The sequence below is a fragment of the Poromitra crassiceps genome (assembly GCF_964638095.1).
Source record: "Poromitra crassiceps genome assembly, chromosome: 16".
Classification (NCBI taxonomy): Eukaryota; Metazoa; Chordata; class Actinopteri; order Beryciformes; family Melamphaidae; genus Poromitra; species Poromitra crassiceps.
In genome coordinates, this window is record NC_139645.1 from 25145150 (window position 1) to 25164791 (window position 19642).

Consider the following 19642-nt stretch of genomic DNA (forward strand, 5'->3'; position numbering starts at 1 on the left):
TCGTGGCTATTTTCTCTATGATGCATCGTTAAGAGGGCGAGTCAACAGTGCAAATAGGTAGCATCTGCCAAGCTGCTCGCACATAGTTTACAAAGGACAATAATGTTCGAGCTTTTGAACGCATATTTCTCTTGCTCGTCTCCTTCTTCTGACTCGGTTTGTTTTGAAAGCCAGCGTGCACGCTCTGACGCTGTCGCGCGCACATACAATATGACGTATATGTGTGCGCGACAGGTCTACCTGAGTCCGTGAGGATAAAATGTTTTCTTTTCTTCTTTTACATAGAAAACACTGCATATAACAATTCAAATTATTACACCTGAACATCCTAGGCGGCATGCCCACCCTGCAGCTCGCCTGCTGTGCTGGCTCACTTGCTCTTATAGAGAGCCAAATTGAAACGTCACTTCCTGTACCAGCGCTGAAAAAAATATGAATGGCAGTGAACGGAGAATAACGTTCCTTTTTTGATCACCATAGCCTACATGACAGACCACACTGACCAGCTGACCGACCACACACTAAGTGGTCCGGACCATGGTCAGAGCGTCTGTACACTGACTGATGCATTGTGACGAGAAGGAACACTGACGGACCACGTGACAGACCACACTGACCACATGACCGACCACACACCAGTGGTCCGTGGTACAGTGACGGACCACACCAACTGGTCCGGACCATTCACTTTAGCACCCCCTACTGGTACAGCCCAATGGTCTGTACAGACCACTGAAATGGCTACAACCCCCTCTCCATTTTTCTCCGTGAGGTAAACACAGAGAGAAGATAAAGGCTGCCCATGTGCTTATATTTATATATGATACAAAGTGTGTTGATTACCAGTAAAGCCATCCTTTAAAGACAAGAAAGCAAGTATAACGGAATCAAAGAAGTTGCATAAATAGTAATCAGGTGAATTAGGGCCTATATGACTCTCCCTCTCTCTCCTCTCCAGAGTAAAATGATTAAGGCAAACAACATGAGTAGAATTTGAGATCTAAGCCCCTAAAACCAGATCATGTCTGATTTCAGATTGATCGACTCTATACAGACGTCCACACATTACAAAATCCATATAATATTCATATCAGCACATTATTAAATATGATGTCTGACCTCAGAGTCTCCAGTCTGCAGTGTGGACTCTCCAGTCCAGCACAGAGCAGCTTCACTTGTTTTGAACCCTGCAGGTTGCTGTCACTCAGGTCCAGTTCTGTCAGATGGGGGTTGGACTTCAGAGCTGAGGCCAGAATTTCACAGTGAGCCTCTTCCAACCAGCAGAACCTCAATCTGAATAAAGAATAAAGAAGAAGTTGAACTTCACAGCTGAGACCAGGGCCCTGGTCTCGCAAACGCACTGATTAGTGCTTGTGCAGTGTTTAACGGTGGGCACTAGTGCAATTTGGAGGCGTGCCCAAACCCTCTGCTATTCTCCCTGCCGCGCAAAATGCCTGTGTGCAAAATCATAAAATGGGCGTGCTTATCACCTGTGCAGGCAGGAATGATGCAGGCCACACTGATTGGTTTGATTGATGTAAAGCCCAGACCCTGGGCATCACATCAATCAAACCAATCAGATTCCCGTCTCTCACTCCCTTTAATACCGTTTGTGGGTGTGGAGAACCCGGCACATATTTGTATTATCGATCATAATCATTTTCACCTCATAATTTTCACATAAATCACCCAAATTATGTTATTTTTTAATGTGCACTCCCAGGAATATCAAACAGGTGTTGTCTATTCACTGTAAGAATGGCACTTAACTGTTTCTGCAAATGAACTCTATCATTATCTATCTATTTATTTACATTGCCAAGAGAGAATGAGAGATATACTGTATAGAGATAGGGAGAGAGAGAAAGGGAGGCAATGGATTTATCACATGAAGGCAGGTAATACAATAGGGCTTATTGTATTGTAGAAACAGAGGTAGGCAACAGCACTCGAATTAGAGTAAATCTTGAGTTTTCTTTATTAAGGGCAAAACAGATGCGTTTCAGCCTTAGGCCATCATCAGTGTGCTTTTACTCTAATTCGAGTGCTGTTGCCTACCTCTGTTTCTGTGATCTCCCTGCACCGATTGAGCTGCTTATTGTATTGTAGCCTATATATTCATATCTTTTCTTCACTCAGTTTAGGTTCAAGCAAATACTGAAAAGTCAAATGGAACTAGCAGCACTCACAGGTCAAGTTTGAAAAAAAGGTTTTAATCCACACAGCAGCAGTGAACAGAGGTGTTTCAGCCTGTGGCTTTCCTCAGTGTTAATGAGAGAATGGGTGGGTACAAAAATAATATTTTCATGAACTTTAAAGTTTAGAGCATTACCAGCATATTTATTTCTGGCATCAATGTACTTGCATGTAATAAATGTAATATAGTGCAAATTGCAAAACTGCAAAATAGTATACATTGAAATTGAAAACATATAGTGCCATGAAATATGTACTATCCATTGAATGAATAATGCAAAATAAAATTATGGCACTACTACGTGGCATGGAAATGGAACCAAAAACTATTCACTATGTATGCAACCAAAATATCAACAAAAATAAATTGTTTCAGTCTTCTCAGGCATCAAACACATTTTTAAATGTCGTAAGTAGAGTGCAAACTGCGGAGTAAAATGAGGTTTCCAGTATTCCCGTCAGCAACACATGAGCTTAACGTCGCTATGATGACAACGTTACAGCAAGGCTTTTAACGTTAATATCGTTAGCCAATAGCTAACGTTAGCAGCTAAAACTTAACGTTGCGGTTGCCAGTGAGCTAACAAGCTAATTAGCCTTCATCTGCATTCGCCACAACATGCTTCCTTTTGAGATGCTCGCGCATCATACTCGTGCTGCCATGATAAGCGAGTTCAGCTTATTTAGCAGATTTTGCACTTCACATTAATGTGGGTGAAATGCTCCCACACTTTGGCACTAGACATTTTTTCTGTGGAGAAGCACTGGGAGCTGCTTGTTGTTTTTCCGGTCACGGTGATGTCACGTTTTCCCCGGATGATGGGTACTGCGCATGTGCATCAAAGACAGGACGGAGACGCCTGGATGCCAAGCCAGCCAGTGAGGCCATCGCAGGCAGCAGCTTCGCGGAAACAAAACAAAGGTTTTTTTCTTTTTTTCAGCTCCAAAAAAAACATGCGATTACGTCGACTACCAAATTCGTCGGCGACGATTTAAATCGTCGACGTAGTCGCGACTAGTCGACTAATCGTGGCAGCCTTAACACACACACACACACACACATATATATACTGTATATATATCTATATATCATTTTTTTTATACAGTTTATATATAGGCTATAGTTTATATAGGTGTGTATATATATGGTTTATATAATACATTAGTATTATTACTAGTATTGTCTTTTAAATGGGCACTGCACTTTTAACATCTTAACACTGCTTTTGTCAGTTTTTTTTGTCAGTTTTTATTATATGTGTCTGTGTTTTTAATGTGTTTTGTAACATGCACCTGAGCCTGGTGGAAGGAAAAATGTCTGTTGCGTTGTGACAGACAATAACATTTTTGAATCTTGAATCTTAATCATTGGTATGAAATATTGTAACTGATGGTGTCAGGTATGAAGGTCACTCTAGTCTACACCAGGGGTTTTCAAAGTGTGGGAGACTGCGCCTCCCCTCAGAGAACATATAGACCAACACCCACCTCCCTCCTCCTCACACACACACACACACACACACACACACACACACACACACACACACACACACACACACACTCTCTCTCAACATTTATTATTGCCATTATTACCTACTATTATTGTTCTATGCTCCACTCGGGCATAACGAGTTCCAAAAATGTTGTAAACATCTTTATCCTATATTCTTTTATATTTTAAAACCTCTTTATCCTGCTATTTTCAAATATCCTCTTTTAAACATTGTATACATCTGTATCCACTCTGAAGGACTTTTAATCGTTTTTTTTAATCATGTTTATTATAACTAGCAGGATACCCGCCCCGTGCAGTGTATCGAGTAAATGTTGCGTTCTCTGTATGTTCATCCTCTATGGACTGTGTCTGCAGCCAGGCTGGCCAGCGTGGACAGACAGTTCTCCAGCCCCATAAATCTTGTAGAATTGGTCTGAAATAGCTCCCCAACAGATACAAAAATATGACCATATATGTGTTTGATGTACATACAAATAACTGCCGCAATCGGATTGGTGAAACGCGCATTTAAAAAAAAATGTGTTTTCCTTCTTTCTGGTTTCTCCTCTGACAGCCTGAGCTCACCTCACAGAGGCAGTCAGACTGCGGGCGCTGTGCCCCCGGATGAAGCCACGGTCTGCGTGACGTAAATTCCGTCATCAGAGGGTGTGCATACAGGCTCTCTGCAGACAACCACGTACACTACTTTTACTGCGTGGACATGTCCGGTGGAGGCTGTGGATTTTCTTATATTTTTTCCGTGCCACGTCGCGCCTCACACTTTGAAAACTGCTTGTCTACACTGTTCTATACTGTTACTAACGGAGTACTAACCGAGCCTTCCTGCAGTTCCTCACAGCTGGGATCAGTCTCTGTCGCCCCAATGATGATGTGTTGTAGGCCTCCAGGTCGAACACATCCAGAACCTCCTCTGACATCTGCAGCATGTAGGCCAGAGCTGAGCAGTGGATCTCAGAGAGTTTACTCTCTGATCTGTTCTCTGACTTCAGGAACTTTTGGATCTCCTGGTGTACTGACTGGTCATTCATCTCAATCAAACAGTGGAAGATGTTGATGCTTCTTTCAGGAGAGGTTAAGTAATGTGCGTCTTTCTTAACATCACTGTTCATCTTCTTCAGGTTACTGATGGCTCTCTGGATGTTTTCAGGCCTGCTCTCTGTCTGATCCAGCAGGCCTCGTAAGAGTTTCTGGCTGGACTCCAGTGAGAGGCCATGAAGGAAGCGGACAAAGAGGTCCAGGTGGCCATTTTTACTCTTCAGGGATTTGACCATGGCTTTCCTCAGAAAGACATCCAGGGATTGTTCACCATCTTCTTCTTCTTTTTCTTTTTCTTCCTCGTCTTCTTCTTCTTCTTCTTTCAGGAATGTCTCCAGTACCCTCTCATCCCCGTTTGTGTGACAGTGGAACATGTAGACAGCAGCGAGAAACTCCTGAATGGTCAGATGGACAAAACAGAAGACCTTCTCCTGCTGGTACAGCACACACTCCTCTTTAAAGATCTGTGTGAAGACTCCTGAGTACACTGAGGCTGCTGTGATATCAATGGCACACTCTTTCAGGTCGGCTTCATAGAAAATCAGGTTGCCCTTCTCCAGCTGCTCAAAAGCTAGTTTTCCCAGAGCAAGAATCATCTCCCTGGTCTCTGTAGTCCAGTGTGGATCTGTCTCAGCTCTCCCATGATACTTGATGTTCTGCTGTTTGCACTGAACCAGCAGGAAGTGGATGTACATCTCAGTCAGGGTCTTGGGCAGGTCTTTTCCCTCACTGGTTTTCAACAGATCGCTCAGAACTGTAGCAGAGATCCAGCAGAAGATTGGGATGTGGCACATGATGTGAAGGGTCCGTGACGTCTTGATGTGTTTGATTATTCTTTTGGCCTGCTGCTCATCTGTGAATCTCTTCCTGAAGTACTCTTCCTTCTGTGGGTCAGTGAAGCCTCTCACCTCTGTCACCATGTCAACAAACTTTCCAGGGATCTGATTGGCTGCTGCAGGCCGTGTGGTTACCCAGATGCGAGCAAGGGGAAGCAGTCTCCTCTTGATGAGGTTTGTCAGCAGCACATCCACTGAGGTAGACTCTGTAACATCAGTCACAACCTTGTTGTTCTGGAAGTCTAGAGGAAGTCGACACTCATCCAGACCGTCAAAGATGAACACAACCTGGAACTCATCAAACCTGCAGATTCCTGCTTCTTTGGTTTCAGGAAAGAAGAGATGAAGAAGTTCCACCAAGCTGAACTCTTTATCTTTCAGCAGATTCAGCTCTCGGAAAGTGAACAAAAATAGGAATTGTATGTCCTGGTTGGCTTTGTCCTCAGCCCAGTCCAGAGTGAACTTCTGTGTTAAGACTGTTTTCCCAATCCCAGCGACTCCCTTTGTCATCAATGTTCTGGTTGGTTTGTCTCTTCCAGGTAAGGGATTAAAGATGTCTTCACATCTGATGGTTGTTTCTGGTCTCACTGGTTTCCTGGATGCTGCTTCAATCTGTCTGATCTCATGTTCATCATTGACTTCTCCACTCCCTCCCTCTGTGAGGTAATGCTCTGTGTACATCTGATTCAGAAGTGTTGGGTTTCCTGCTTTAGCAATGCCCTCAAACAAACACTGAAACTTCGCCTTCAGACTGGATTTGTGTTTTTGTTGTGGATGTTGAGTTTCTGAAAGAACAAAGAACATCAGTGAGCAGATGTTTTGGTAAACATGAGAAATGTGAACATTTCCTGGTAAATGTGTATCTCCACTCCATGACATCTCTTCAGCTCATCAGTGGTGAGTGGACAAACAGGTCCTGATTGTGTGCAGCTCAGTGTGAAAGACAACTGGTGTGGTGCTGTTGTGTTTCCCAGTGTGCACCACTGTGTTCAGCATATTACACTCACATTAACAAATTAATAACTTTACTAGATTATCCAGAGGGATTCTGCTCATTTACTTTTGAATCTTGTAATGAATAGATCTTGTTTGGCAAATGTTTAGATTTTCAGCAGAGTTTGGACATGCTCATGGCTTCTATCATTTTAAACTATAGCCACTATAAACTGTAAAGTTCCAAGATGAAAAAAACTCCGTTTATTTATATTGTGTTCTTGTTGGAATGGATTTGGCATGTTCCAAACCGATGATGACTCAAATACATTCAGAAAAAATTAAACACGTCTTAACAAGTCAAATGAGATCAAAATGAACAAAACTCAAATATAATGTTCTTCTCTCTCTAATAATTTGTTTCTTGTTTGGTTATATGTTCTTTCTTTGTTGCGGTTGAGAACTGTGGCTTGACAGCATCTTCCAGCTACAGTTTGCGCACCTGATTCAAATGAATTAGATGAGGTGCCCCAAATGATTTGTTCCTATATTGTTTTGTCAATTCTTTCACTTATAGGTGGCATCATTGTCTTGAAAACTAAGCAAAACTCTAACAGACATAAATCACCCATTCTCCACCACCTCCCCTCTCTCTGCATGACATTAAAGCTGTTAAAGACTCTTACTCCTCTGCAGCTCCTCAGCCAGTTCCTCCTGCTTCATTCTCTTCAGGAAGAGCAGTGTGATGTTTAGAAAAGCCTCTGTGCTCCTCCTTGGCTCTTCCTCCACACCATCCACCTCCTCCTCCACCCTCTGACTCTCTGAGCATTCTGCCTCATCTGGACTCAGAACCCTCCGGAACCTTCTCAGCTCCATCTTCACAAAGGTGACGATGTTCTCCTCAAGCAGCTGGAACAGAATAATATACATATTAAACCTTCATACTAAAATCTGCACACAAAATTACATCCATCTTCAGAGACTGAAAGCCTGCACTGATCTAAAGAGTGCAGCATGGAGATTCAACATGATCTCACAAATAATTATGGAATAGAAATGTTGGCCCACAGCACAAAGCCTTCTAGTTTCACAACAATAGCTCTAAAATTGTTGAATGTGAAAGTCAGTTTCTGCCTCAGTCCACAGCTACTTCCTGGTTACTGAGCTGGCCGTGACCACCGAGTTGCCCCAGTAGAGAGTTGTGGGAGCATCATCCTAGCCTCATCCCCGCCTCGGCCCCGCCCTCTAGTGGCCAAACAAACTTTATTTTTAACAATTTTAAATGTGTTTTGGTGAAAGTAGAACGTCTGGGCTGTGGACCCACATTACTATGTCACAATTATTTGTGAGACTGTGTTGGGACATTATAATGACCAGAATGGTTTATATGCTACGCCCTGCAGAACATTACAATCATAACAGTAGTCAGATAACTTTCTTAATTTTTAGAAATCCATCTTTCTTTCTTTCTTTCTTTCTTATTCTTAGTACTTATTAGGATTTTGCTTATATTATTGTAGTACTGGAGATGTACTCACTAGTTTCCTGGATGCTGCTTCAATCTGTCTGACCTCATGTTCATCATTGACCTCTCCACTCCCTCCCTCTGTGAGGTCATGCTCTGTGTAGGTCTGATTCAGAAGTGTTGGGTTTCCTGCTTTAGCAATGCCCTCAAACAAAAACTGAAACTTCTCCTTCAGACTGGATTTGTGTTTTTGTTGTGGATGTTGATGTAGAGTTTCTGAAAGAACAAAGAACATCAGTGAGCAGATGTTTTGGTAAACATGAGAAATGTGAACATTTCCTGGTAAATGTGTATCTCCACTCCCTGACATCTCTTCAGCTCATCACTGGTGAGTGAACAAACAGGTCCTGATTGTGTGCAGCTCAGTGTGAAAGACAACTGGTGTGGTGCTGTTTTGTTTCCCAGTGTGCACTACTGTGTTCAGCATATTACACTCACATTAACAAATTAATATTTTTACCAGATTATCCAGAGGGATTCTGCTTATTTACTTTTAAATCTTGTTTGGCAAATGTATAGATTTTCAGCAGAGTTTGGACATGGTCATGGCTTCTATCATTTTAAACTATAGCCACTATAAACTGTAAAGTTCCAACATGAAGGAGGACTAAACTCAGTTTCTTTATCCTGTGTTCTTGTTGGAATGGATTTGACATGTTCAAGTCAAGTCAAGTCAAGTTTATTTATATAGCCCTAATTCACAAGCATGTCTCAGAGGGCTTCACAGAAAGTATGTCTAGCTGATTCTAGCTAACACACAGTAACAAGAATATACAGAATAAAGATAACATTTGAACATTTGAAGAAAGCAGGAGAGTGGAGGAGGGAGGGAGAGGGAGGAGGGAGGAGAGGGGGGAGGTGGGGAGAAAATAGGAAATGTGGAGGAGGAGAGAACAGAGGAGGAGAGATGAGGGTGCAGGGGAGGGAGAGCCAGGGTAGGGGTAGGGTCTAGGGTTGGGGGAGGGGAGGGAGTAGGATACGGGCCCGGATTAGGGCGAGGGTGGGGAGAGATGGGAAATGTGGAGGAGGAGAGAACAGAGAAGGAGAGGTGGGAGGGTGCAGGGGAGGGAGAGCAGGGGGAATGTGAGAGGGAGGAGAGGGCAGAGAGGAGGAGAGAACAGAGAAGGGGAGGTGGGAGGGCGCAGGGGAAGGAGAGCAACGGGAATGTGAGAGAGGGGAGAGGACAGAGAGGAGGAGAGAACAGAGAAGGAGAGGTGGAAGGGTACAGGGGAGGTAGAGTAGAGGTAGGGTCTAGGGTGGAGGGAGGGAGTAGGATACGGGCCCGGATGAGGGCGAGGGTGGGGGGAAAATGGGAAATGTGGAGGAGGAGAGAACAGAGAAGGAGAGGTGGGAGGGTGCAGGGGAAGGAGAGCAGGGGGAATGTGAGAGAGGGGGGAGGACAGAGAGGAGGAGAGAGGCAGAGAAGGAGAGGTGGGAGGGTGCAGGGGAAGGAGAGCAGGGGGAATGTGAGAGAAGGGAGAGCAGGAAGTGGCAGGGATTCAGGAAAATAGGGGAGAAGAGGAGAAGGAGCAGAGGGGGGGAGAAGGAGGAGAGAGCAGGAGAAGGGAGGGGGGGGCGGTGGGATGTGGGGGAGGAAAGAGCATGGAAAGAGAGGAGAACAAGAAGGAGGAAGAAGGGAAGAAGCGGGGGAAGGGGGAAAGAGAGAGGGGGGGGGGGAGAAGATCAGACAACTGACTACTCTAAGCATTAACCAGAGCTAACTGGGACATAGTATCTAGCTAATCTACAGCCTAATCTGGCCTATCCTACCCTGCTCTAGTCTGATTTTAGCCTGAACACTAACAGGTCAGCCTTAGGCTGTAGCTAATCTATCGCCTACCTAAGCTGTTCTAAACCAACCGGCAGCCCTCGACCAGTGATGAAGAGCACCGATGCCCCCCGACCCGGCCCCCGCCCACATAAGGCGTGGGAGGGAAGGCCAGGCCGGGACACCAAGTCCATGTTCCAAACCGATGATGACTCAAATACATTCAGAAAAAATGTAAACAGGTCTTAACAAGTCAAATGAGATCAAAATGAGCAAAACTCAAAAAAAAATTCAACTGTGGCTTGACGGCATCTTCCAGCTACAGCTTGCACACCTGATTCAAATGAATTAGATGAGGTGCCCCAAATGGTAAATGGACTGCATTTATATAGCGCTTTTATCCAAAGCGCTTTACAATGTGCCTACACTCACCCATTCACACACCGAGGGCGGCCAGCTGCCACCCAGGGTGCTGGCACAGCCATCGGGAGCAATTTGGGGTTCAGTGTCTTGCCCAAGGACACTTCGACATGCGGACTGGAGGAGCCGGGGATCGAACCACCAACCTTCCGATTAGTGGACGACCTGCTCTACCTCCTGAGCCACAGCCACCCCAAATGATTTGTTCCTATATTGTTTTGGCAGTTCTTTCACTTATAGGTGGCATCATTGTCTTGAAAACTAAGCAAAACTCTAACAGACATAAATCACCCATTGTCCACCACCTCCCCTCTCTCTCCATGACATTAAAGCTGTTAAAGACTCTTACTCCTCTGCAGCTCCTCCTGCTTCATTCTGCTCAGGAAGAGCAGAAAAGCCTCTGTGCTCCTCCTCAGCTCTTCCTCCACACCATCCACCACTTCCTCCTCCCTCTGACTCTCTGAGCATTCTGCCTCATCTGGACTCAACCTTCTCAGCTCCATCTTCACAAAGGTGATGATGTTCTCCTCAAGCAGCTGGAACAGAATAATATACATATTAAACCTTCATACTAAAATCTGCAGACAAAATTACATCCATCTTCAGAGACTGAAAGCCTGCACTGATCTAAAGAGTGCAGCATGGAGATTCAACATGATCTCACAAATAATTATGGAATAGAAATGTTGACCCACAGCACAAAGCTTTCTAGTTTCACAACAATGGCTCTAAAATAGTTGAATGTGAACGTCAGTTTCTGCCTCAGTCCACAGCTACTTCCTGGTTACTGAGCTGGCTGTGACCACAGAGTTGCCCCAGTAGAGAGTTGTGGGAGCATCATCCTCGCCTCGGCCCCGACCTCTAGTGGCCAAACAAACAAAGTTTTGGTGAAAGTACAACGTCTGGGCTCTGGACGCACGTTACCATGTCACAATTCTTTGTGAGACTGTGTTGGGACATTATAATGACCAGAATGGTTTATATGCTACACCCTGGAGAAAATTACAATCATGACACTAGTCAGATAACTTTCTTAATTTTTAGAAATCCATCTTTCTTTCTTTCTTTCTTGCTTCTTTCTTTGCTTATATTATTGTAGTACTGGAGGTGTACCATTAGGGGGGGCTGTAGGGACTGGACTGACATATTTGAGTCAAAGTTTTCTCTTGTCCATGAAATGACATCATCCTAAGATACAAAGGAAGAGCAGCTGATGTTGATGATACTGATTGAGGACGCCGACAGATGAACCGCATGGATCATAAGCAGTCTGGTAGCTGAAGTGAAGCTATGTTTCTTGAGGCAGCTGGTCGTGTGTGGACACACAGACCTGTGAAGCTATGTTTCTTGAGGACAGCTGGTCGTGTGTGGACGCACAGACCTGTGAAGCTATGTTTCTTGAGGACAGCTGGTCGTGTGTGGACGCACAGACCTGTGAAGCTATGTTTCTTGAGGACAGCTGGTCGTGTGTGGATGCACAGACCTGTGAAGCTATGTTTCTTGAGGACAGCTGGTCATGTGTGGACGCACAGACCTGTGAAGCTATGTTTCTTGAGGACAGTTGGTCGTGTGTGGACGCACAGACCTGTGAAGCTATGTTTCTTGAGGACAGTTGGTCGTGTGTGGACGCACAGACCTGTGAAGCTATGTTTCTTGAGGACAGTTGGTCGTGTGTGGACGCACAGACCTGTGAAGCTACTGTTTCTTGAGGACAGCTGGTCGTGTGTGGACGCACAGACCTGTGAAGCTATGTTTCTTGAGGACAGCTGGTCGTGTGTGGACACACAGACCTGTGAAGCTATGTTTCTTGAGGACAGTTGGTCATGTGTGGACGCACAGACCTGTGAAGCTATGTTTCTTGAGGACAGTTGGTCATGTGTGGACGCACAGACCTGTGAAGCTATGTTTCTTGAGGACAGTTGGTCGTGTGTGGACGCACAGACCTGTGAAGCTATGTTTCTTGAGGACAGCTGGTCATGTGTGGACGCACAGACCTGTGAAGCTATGTTTCTTGAGGACAGTTGGTCATGTGTGGACGCACAGACCTGTGAAGCTATGTTTCTTGAGGACAGTTGGTCGTGTGTGGACGCACAGACCTGTGAAGCTATGTTTCTTGAGGACAGTTGGTCGTGTGTGGACGCACAGACCTGTGAAGCTATGTTTCTTGAGGACAGCTGGTCGTGTGTGGACACACAGACCTGTGAAGCTATGTTTCTTGAGGACAGTTGGTCGTGTGTGGACACACAGACCTGTGAAGCTACTGTTTCTTGAGGACAGCTGGTCGTGTGTGGACACACAGACCTGTGAAGCTATGTTTCTTGAGGACAGCTGGTCGTGTGTGGACACACAGACCTGTGAAGCTATGTTTCTTGAGGACAGTTGGTCGTGTGTGGACACACAGACCTGTGAAGCTATGTTTCTTGAGGACAGTTGGTCGTGTGTGGACACACAGACCTGTGAAGCTATGTTTCTTGAGGACAGCTGGTCGTGTGTGGACGCACAGACCTGTGAAGCTATGTTTCTTGAGGACAGCTGGTCGTGTGTGGACGCACAGACCTGTGAAGCTATGTTTCTTGAGGACAGCTGGTCATGTGTGGACGCACAGACCTGAGGAACTGATGAGTAAGACTGTTTGGTAACTAACGTAGCGGTAGGGCCGCTATGTTAGTTACCAAACTAAGTAGCAGACGCTACGGGAGTAGCAAGCAACTCCACGTGAAATGATAGACTTGCACCTTCTCAAACTAATAGGATATTTGATCAACACGCAACACTATCACATTTGAGGATTCTGCATTTCCTAAGCGTCCTTTGAATGAAGACCAGAACAAGCAACATCCCAAGTGGTCCAACTGAAACCGAGGCCACGGAGCTGGGTATCACCAAGCCAACCATGCCCCAGTTCAGAGGGACGCCATGACGGATAGCACAGAAGATCAAGAAGACCAGTGAATTAATGAACTGTAATCTTTACCCTGCTGCCTAAACAGAGATCACTTGCAAACACATAAGTGAGTGAGTTTCACTCTCACGTCAATACACTAGAGATAGAGATTTCATCTTACATTAGGGCTAAAGGCTAATGGTAAGGGAGGACATAAGACTTAGTGATTGGGTTAGGCCAGCGGTTCTCAAAGTTTAGCCGGCGTCTCCACTGGGGGGCGCAAGACAACTTGAGAGGAGGTGCGGGCGTGAGTGGGAAAAATCTAAGAGAAGAAAATGCGCAACCAGAGACGGTAGGATATCAAATCTCTGGCGCTACTTGGCCATGCTACACAATGGCTACGCAGCCTCCACCGCACGAATCAGCCGGGGGCGGAGCTCGTGCAGTCTGGCTGCCTGAGGTGAGTGAGGAGCTGTCAGAGGAGAAGCTCCAGGGAGAAGGAAATCATGATTTCTTTAAATGTGTGTTTCACAAATCAGATCGTGGCAGTTATTTGTATGTACATCAAGCACATGTGCTCATGTTTTTGTATCTGTTGGGGAGCTATTTCTGATCAATCTTATGACATTTATGGGGCTGGGAAACTGTCCGCGCTGGCCAGCCTGCAGCACACAATACAGGTTTAATGTGCAGAGAAGCAACATTTACAGGTACACAGATACACTGCACGTAGTCTCTTAAGACGGTTTGCTCTCGCAATTTTCAAATGCTTCCGACTAAACGTCTGTAATTGTAACTGGGAAAACTTGGTCAAAACAGAAAAGGAAACTCAGGGAAAGTAATGAGCGATGATAGGGTGATATCCTGGATGTCCCGCCTAAAGGCAGGTGATTGGAGAAATCCGAGCGGATGTCCCGCCTCATCTGCTCGTATTTCTTTAATCACCTGCATCGGTTTGAACTTCCTCCGGTCTGAAGCGTTTTTTCCCCCACAACTTCCTTTGACCATGTTCAGTGGGCGTGAATTACAGACTGTCTAAGGTGCATTCACAGAATGTAGAAGAGACAGTCTGGCTTGAGAGACTACACTGCACGGGACGGGTATCCTGCTAGTTATAATAAAGATGTGTTAAAAAAAAAAAAAATCCTTCAGGGGCAGAGGTTCAAACCTTGCGCAAATTGAACACCTAATAGTCCTTGAGGCAAATTTGTAGAGCACGTTCAGGTGAACATGTGGAAAAAAGTTGCCTGAAAATTGGAAAAACAGCCTGGGAGTTACAAACGGGTGTGAAGTTACGGCATATTTTGTGTTAGGCCACACCCACTTTTTACATTTGCGGCGCCCCCTTTTGGTCAAATTGCGAAATAGCATGTCAGAAATGCCATTCCAAATGACAAATGAGGCTATTACATGCTTACACTATAGACCCCGCCCACTTTCACCAATGATGACAAAACTCCTGAATTTGACTAGGACATCCTCCTTGATATATCTGCCAAGGCATAACTTAGTAACTCCTAACCATAATAACTAGCTGTGATGATACAGTAGCATCTGACCTTTTTGTAACAGGTTGATTTCACTTGATGGTGAAGTACAGGGTGTTTTTGTGTGTAGCTGAGGTAACGTGTTATTTTATTTTCACACCATAAATATGGAGTCCAGGTCTGTTTGATGCTCCTGGGCAGACGGACCACTGGAAACCTCTGACCTCTCCTCGACTCTGTTGAGAAGACATGATGTACACACACACACACATACAGACACACACACACACACACACACAACTCAACTCAACTGTGTAAATGCTGCTCTGATTGGATGTGATGAAGGATCGGACCAATTCTACATCTGATAACTGTGAATCTGACAACAGCATCTGTTGTGATCGTCAGTTTCAAATAAATACCTCTGATCAGTAGAGTGCTGTCCATCTTTGAAGTTATAAGGGAGACGCATAGACCGGTCACTCTTCATGGACACACAGCTGGGCTCAGGGGAGTCTGCTCTCTCCTGCTGCATCCTGAGAGAAACACATTATGAACATTGTGAAGGTATCTGTGTCTTTATGAAGAAGACAATCAGGATGGGCTCTTCACAGGTTAGTCGATTCAGGAGAGGCAGGCACACAGACTGCTGGTGGTTCAGCTGGTAGCTAGGCTGCTGCTGGGGCTTGGCCTGGTAGCTAGGCTGCTGCTGGGGCTTGGCCTGGTAGCTAGGCTGCTGCTGGGGCTTGGCCTGGTAGCTAGGCTGCTGCTGGGGCTTGGCCTGGTAGCTAGGCTGCTGCTGGGGCTTGGCCTGGTAGCTAGGCTGAAAATCTATGATGCTGAGGAAGCTCTCATCATCTCAGGTAAAGAGCTCCTCAGCCAAGCGAACACTTGCCTGCAAGCTGCCTGTCTGGACTCATGACTAGAAGCCCTTCCCTAACCACACACATTTGTATAAAACATTAGGTTTAGGCAAGTACAACAATGTGGTTAGGGTTAGGGTTTGGTTATGGTCGTGGTTAGATAAGAAAACCCTAATCTTAACCACATCTTTTTTACTTGCCACTCCTTTTCAGGAAGAAGCAATTGCGGCGACCAATGAAATGAGTTCAGGGCGGGGCTTTCCCAGCCCATACTAGGAGGAAATGTTGGTCCAGGAACAACCAGTTGGTGCTGCAACAAGTACGTACGATTTGCACCTGTGTGAGACCTGATTAATGAAACAAAGCAGTGTTTGCCTACTATTTCTCTCACTTAAAGGTCCCAATTCGTGCAGCTGTAACCTCTTAAAAACGTGTGTCTCTGGTCCATAAAACATGATTCTGGATTAATCTGTCGAAAATATAGCAAACCCGTTTGTTGTGACGGAGTTCTCACTCCCTCTTCTGGTCGCTTTCCAAGAATGGCCTGTTTCTATAATATATTCAGAACTAACAGTTCCCATTGGCCGCTGAGGGAGAGCCCGCCCCAGGCTCCCAGTGGCCAATCAGATTAGCGTCTGTGGACCAGCACGCTAGGTTGCGAGTTATCGTTAACTAAACGGTACTACGCTAAAGAGGACATCTCAAAATGCCTAGACTTACCGAATGCACCTCTGCAGTTGCTGGATCACGTACAGTTGGCGTCGCTCCAGCTAGAAGTGTTAATTTTGTGGCTATAGACTAAATGGTGCAGGTAGCTTGTGTGAGAGAGACCCGCGCAGTATGCAGAAGGAAGCTAGTGACGTCCCGATTCCCCCAGATTCCCCTCTGGGCAAACGAAGCGTTTGGGGGTGTGGCTTGGAGGAGACTGCAGAGGGACGCTGGATAGGGACAAATCCAACTGTGGCAGTTCTGAGCGTGTGACCACTCATTACAGGGAGGGCTGACAGCAGTATATATGCATTTACAAGTAAAAACAGCTTTTGCACGGAATGGGACCTTTAATATAACTACTTCTAATGGAGAATATGTCAGATGAAAAGTGTCAAATGGAACTGGTGTTGTCAGGTCTTGTCTGGTCTTTCATATATATATATATATATATATATATATATATATATATATATATATATATATATATATATATATATATATATATATATATATATATATATATATATACACACCGGTATATATACACATATAGCCTATATATATACTCTCTCTATATATATATAGTGGGTAAACTACTCACCTTGGATAGTTTACATGTATGTATTTACCACTACACTGTTTTAGACAGAAACTATGGGGACATTTTTGCAGCAAAACACCTGAGAACTTGCATGATGTAATTTATACTCAGAGAGTATTCACACATCTGTGTCCTAAAGTTTAATTCACTAAATATTTATTGATCTGCAAGTGACAATCTGAATACGTATGTGGTTTGCGTGGGTGGAGGAGAGGGAGGGGCTACTTCGCGCTTTCCCAAACTTGGGGTCACATGGAATTCAATAGACCCTTCTCACGGGGGCCATTTTGTGTCGAGAAGCCAGGGTAAACACAGGTGCAAGCAAAACACTAATGAGGGTTTCCAACTTCCATGATTGGGATTTGGAAACCCTCATTAGTGTTTTGCTTGCACCTGTGTTTACCCTGGCTTCTCGACACAAAATGGCCCCCGTGAGAAGGGTCTATTGGAGTCCCCTAAAATTTCGAGTAATTGATCGATACAAATAATTATTGTTATAATAATATAAACACCACACCCCCAATTTTAAACAACTGAAGCTACCCTACGTTTTCACAAAAGCATCAGCTAAATGACAGAATGTAAATGTAAATATACATACCGCTAATTGTCATGATAGAGAAATAACATGTGACCCCCTTATGAATAGAAAATACTTTCTTCAGTAGGGAGGTGGCCTTTTGAGCGATATGCTGCAGGAACTGAGCTGTAGGCCTGTTAGTGGGCTCTGTGTTCACCAGATATAGCCCATATCTGTAGCCTACTTAGCTCTTCTTCAATTTTCATTATTCATTGTTTAATTTGAGTCATTGTTCAGCATTAATTTGAGCTCACCTCAATACTGTAGGACATCAAATAACATTTCCTCATTGCAGTATAACCAGTCCTCTTACCTTGTGTCTGAAGATCCAGGTTCATTACTGAAACCTGGAGGTCTGTCTTTAGACCTGTCAGTCTTCATCGACAGACAGCTGGGTACTGGAGACTCTGCTCTCTGGCGGGTGGGGGGGGATGCTGTGGAAAAATGTAAAAGTATATTTGAAATGTTCGTGGAGGTACTGCAGGGGGTCCGCCAATTTTCATCAAAATAAATGTGGAAATTTTAGAAATGCATTTTAGACAAAAATAATAATATTGAGACTCACAGTCTAGGTTTCCAGGTTCATTACTGAAGTGTATTAAATCATCTTTAGACCGGTCACTCTTCATAGACAGACAGCTGGGTACTGGAGACTCTGCTCTCTGCCTGTGGTGCTGACCTCTGAAAACACAAATGTTTGATATATATCATCATTAGTTCTAGTAATTATAATAATTAATTGATTGGATTTATATAGCGCCTTTCTACACACTCAAAGCACTTCACATATCAGGGGAGGGAGGGAGAGGGAACTCAGCTCATCCACCACCGATGTGTAGCACCCACCTGGGTGATGCACAGAGGCCAGTTTGTGCCAGAACGCTCACCACACATCAGCCTATCACAGTGGAGAGTTGAGGACTGAATGTGCCAATTAAGTAAGGAGGGATGATTAGGTGTCCATGATTGAAGAAAGGCCTGTTTGGGAATTTGGCCAGGGCACCGGGGTTACACCCCTCAGGGCACCGGGGTTACACCCCTCAGGGCACCAGGGTTACACCCCTCAGGGCACCAGGGTTCCACCCCCCAGGGCACCGGGGTTCCACCCCTACTCATGTGAAGAGTGTGATGGGATCTTTAATGACCACAGAGAGTCAGGACCTCTGTTTAACGTCTCATCTGAAGGACGGTGCTCACTCACAGGACAGAGTCCCTGTCTCTGCCCTGGAGCATTGGGGAGATTATTCATCAGATCAGAGTATTCATCAGACCATTCGGACCAGAGGGGAAGAGCACCTCCTACTGGTCCTCCAACACCACATCCAGCACCAGTCTCCCATCCAAGGAGTATCCTAGGCCAGACCTGCTTAGCTTACCAAGGAAGCCAGTAATGTAATGCAGGAGCCACTGGTGCTGAATGTGTGTAAAGACACACAACTTCTTGCAACGTTGCACATTGTCAGTTTTTCTGACATCTGGAGTTTTTGATAACATGGTCTGTTGATAAGTGTCCAGGATGCCAGGTTTTGCATCAGTGGTAACCACGGCAACAAATGAGGAAAGATGGCCCCTCCCATTCAGGTCTCTGCAAACTCTACAAACTCATGTAGTCCCACTCAGTCAACGTCGGGGCCGGGTACGCTTTAGAACTGAATGCCCTTCTGGTATAAATAAAGTCATCTGAATCTGAAACAAGCTGCTCTCACCCTGTTGGGTAGTAGGACCTAACACCATTTCTACATCACAGGTTAAACTCAATGGTGTTTCATTGTAGTAGACAGAATTTTGCTTTTTCGATTCAATTCGTTTTTTTTATTGAATGATTTTTCCAAGTCCTGCAACAGCATTTCAAAAAAGTTTACGCTATCCACTTCCTCGTGATAAAATCTGTGTTTATGGAATGAGATTTTGTAAAATCAGACTGGAATTCGTATGAGATTATGTTTTTCAAAACCTTTAATCTGTTCCAAAATCATTCATTCAAAGTACTTTGGATACAAATAGGAACACATCTATAGTTTGGCTTATTATTATGTTCTACTTTGAGCACATGCATAATTTGGCATGTTCTCATGTTCTCAGTCTATTATGAAGTTTAGAGTGTAACAGTCATCTTACTTTGTGTCTGAGGGTCCATGTTCTCATGTTCTCAGACTATTATGAAGTTTAGAGTGTAACAGTCATCTTACTTTGTGTCTGAGGGTCCATGTTCTCATGTTCTCAGTCTATTATGAAGTTTAGAGTGTAACAGTCATCTTATTTTGTGTCTGAGGGTCCATGTTCTCAT

The 19642-nt window shown here is 44.7% G+C and overlaps 2 protein-coding genes across 2 annotated transcripts in view; both read right to left on the reverse strand.

Moving 5' to 3' along the window:
* The window catches only part of LOC310791542 (NACHT, LRR and PYD domains-containing protein 3-like), a gene marked incomplete at its 3' end in the record, with an annotated part of 520630 nt that extends 502839 nt beyond the window's left edge, over positions 1 to 17791 (reverse strand). The window contains exon 1 of the mRNA XM_083653215.1: positions 17669 to 17791. The remainder of the gene's footprint in view (positions 1 to 17668) is intronic.
* Positions 1 to 19642, reverse strand: part of LOC310791545 (uncharacterized protein) — a gene marked incomplete at both ends in the record, with an annotated part of 557869 nt that overhangs the window by 24337 nt on the left and 513890 nt on the right. Inside the window, 3 exons of the mRNA XM_083653217.1 lie at positions 4277 to 4328; positions 4515 to 6368; positions 17945 to 18036. Of these exons, the coding sequence (XP_083509343.1) occupies positions 4277 to 4328; positions 4515 to 6368; positions 17945 to 18036 (1998 nt within the window). The remainder of the gene's footprint in view (positions 1 to 4276; positions 4329 to 4514; positions 6369 to 17944; positions 18037 to 19642) is intronic.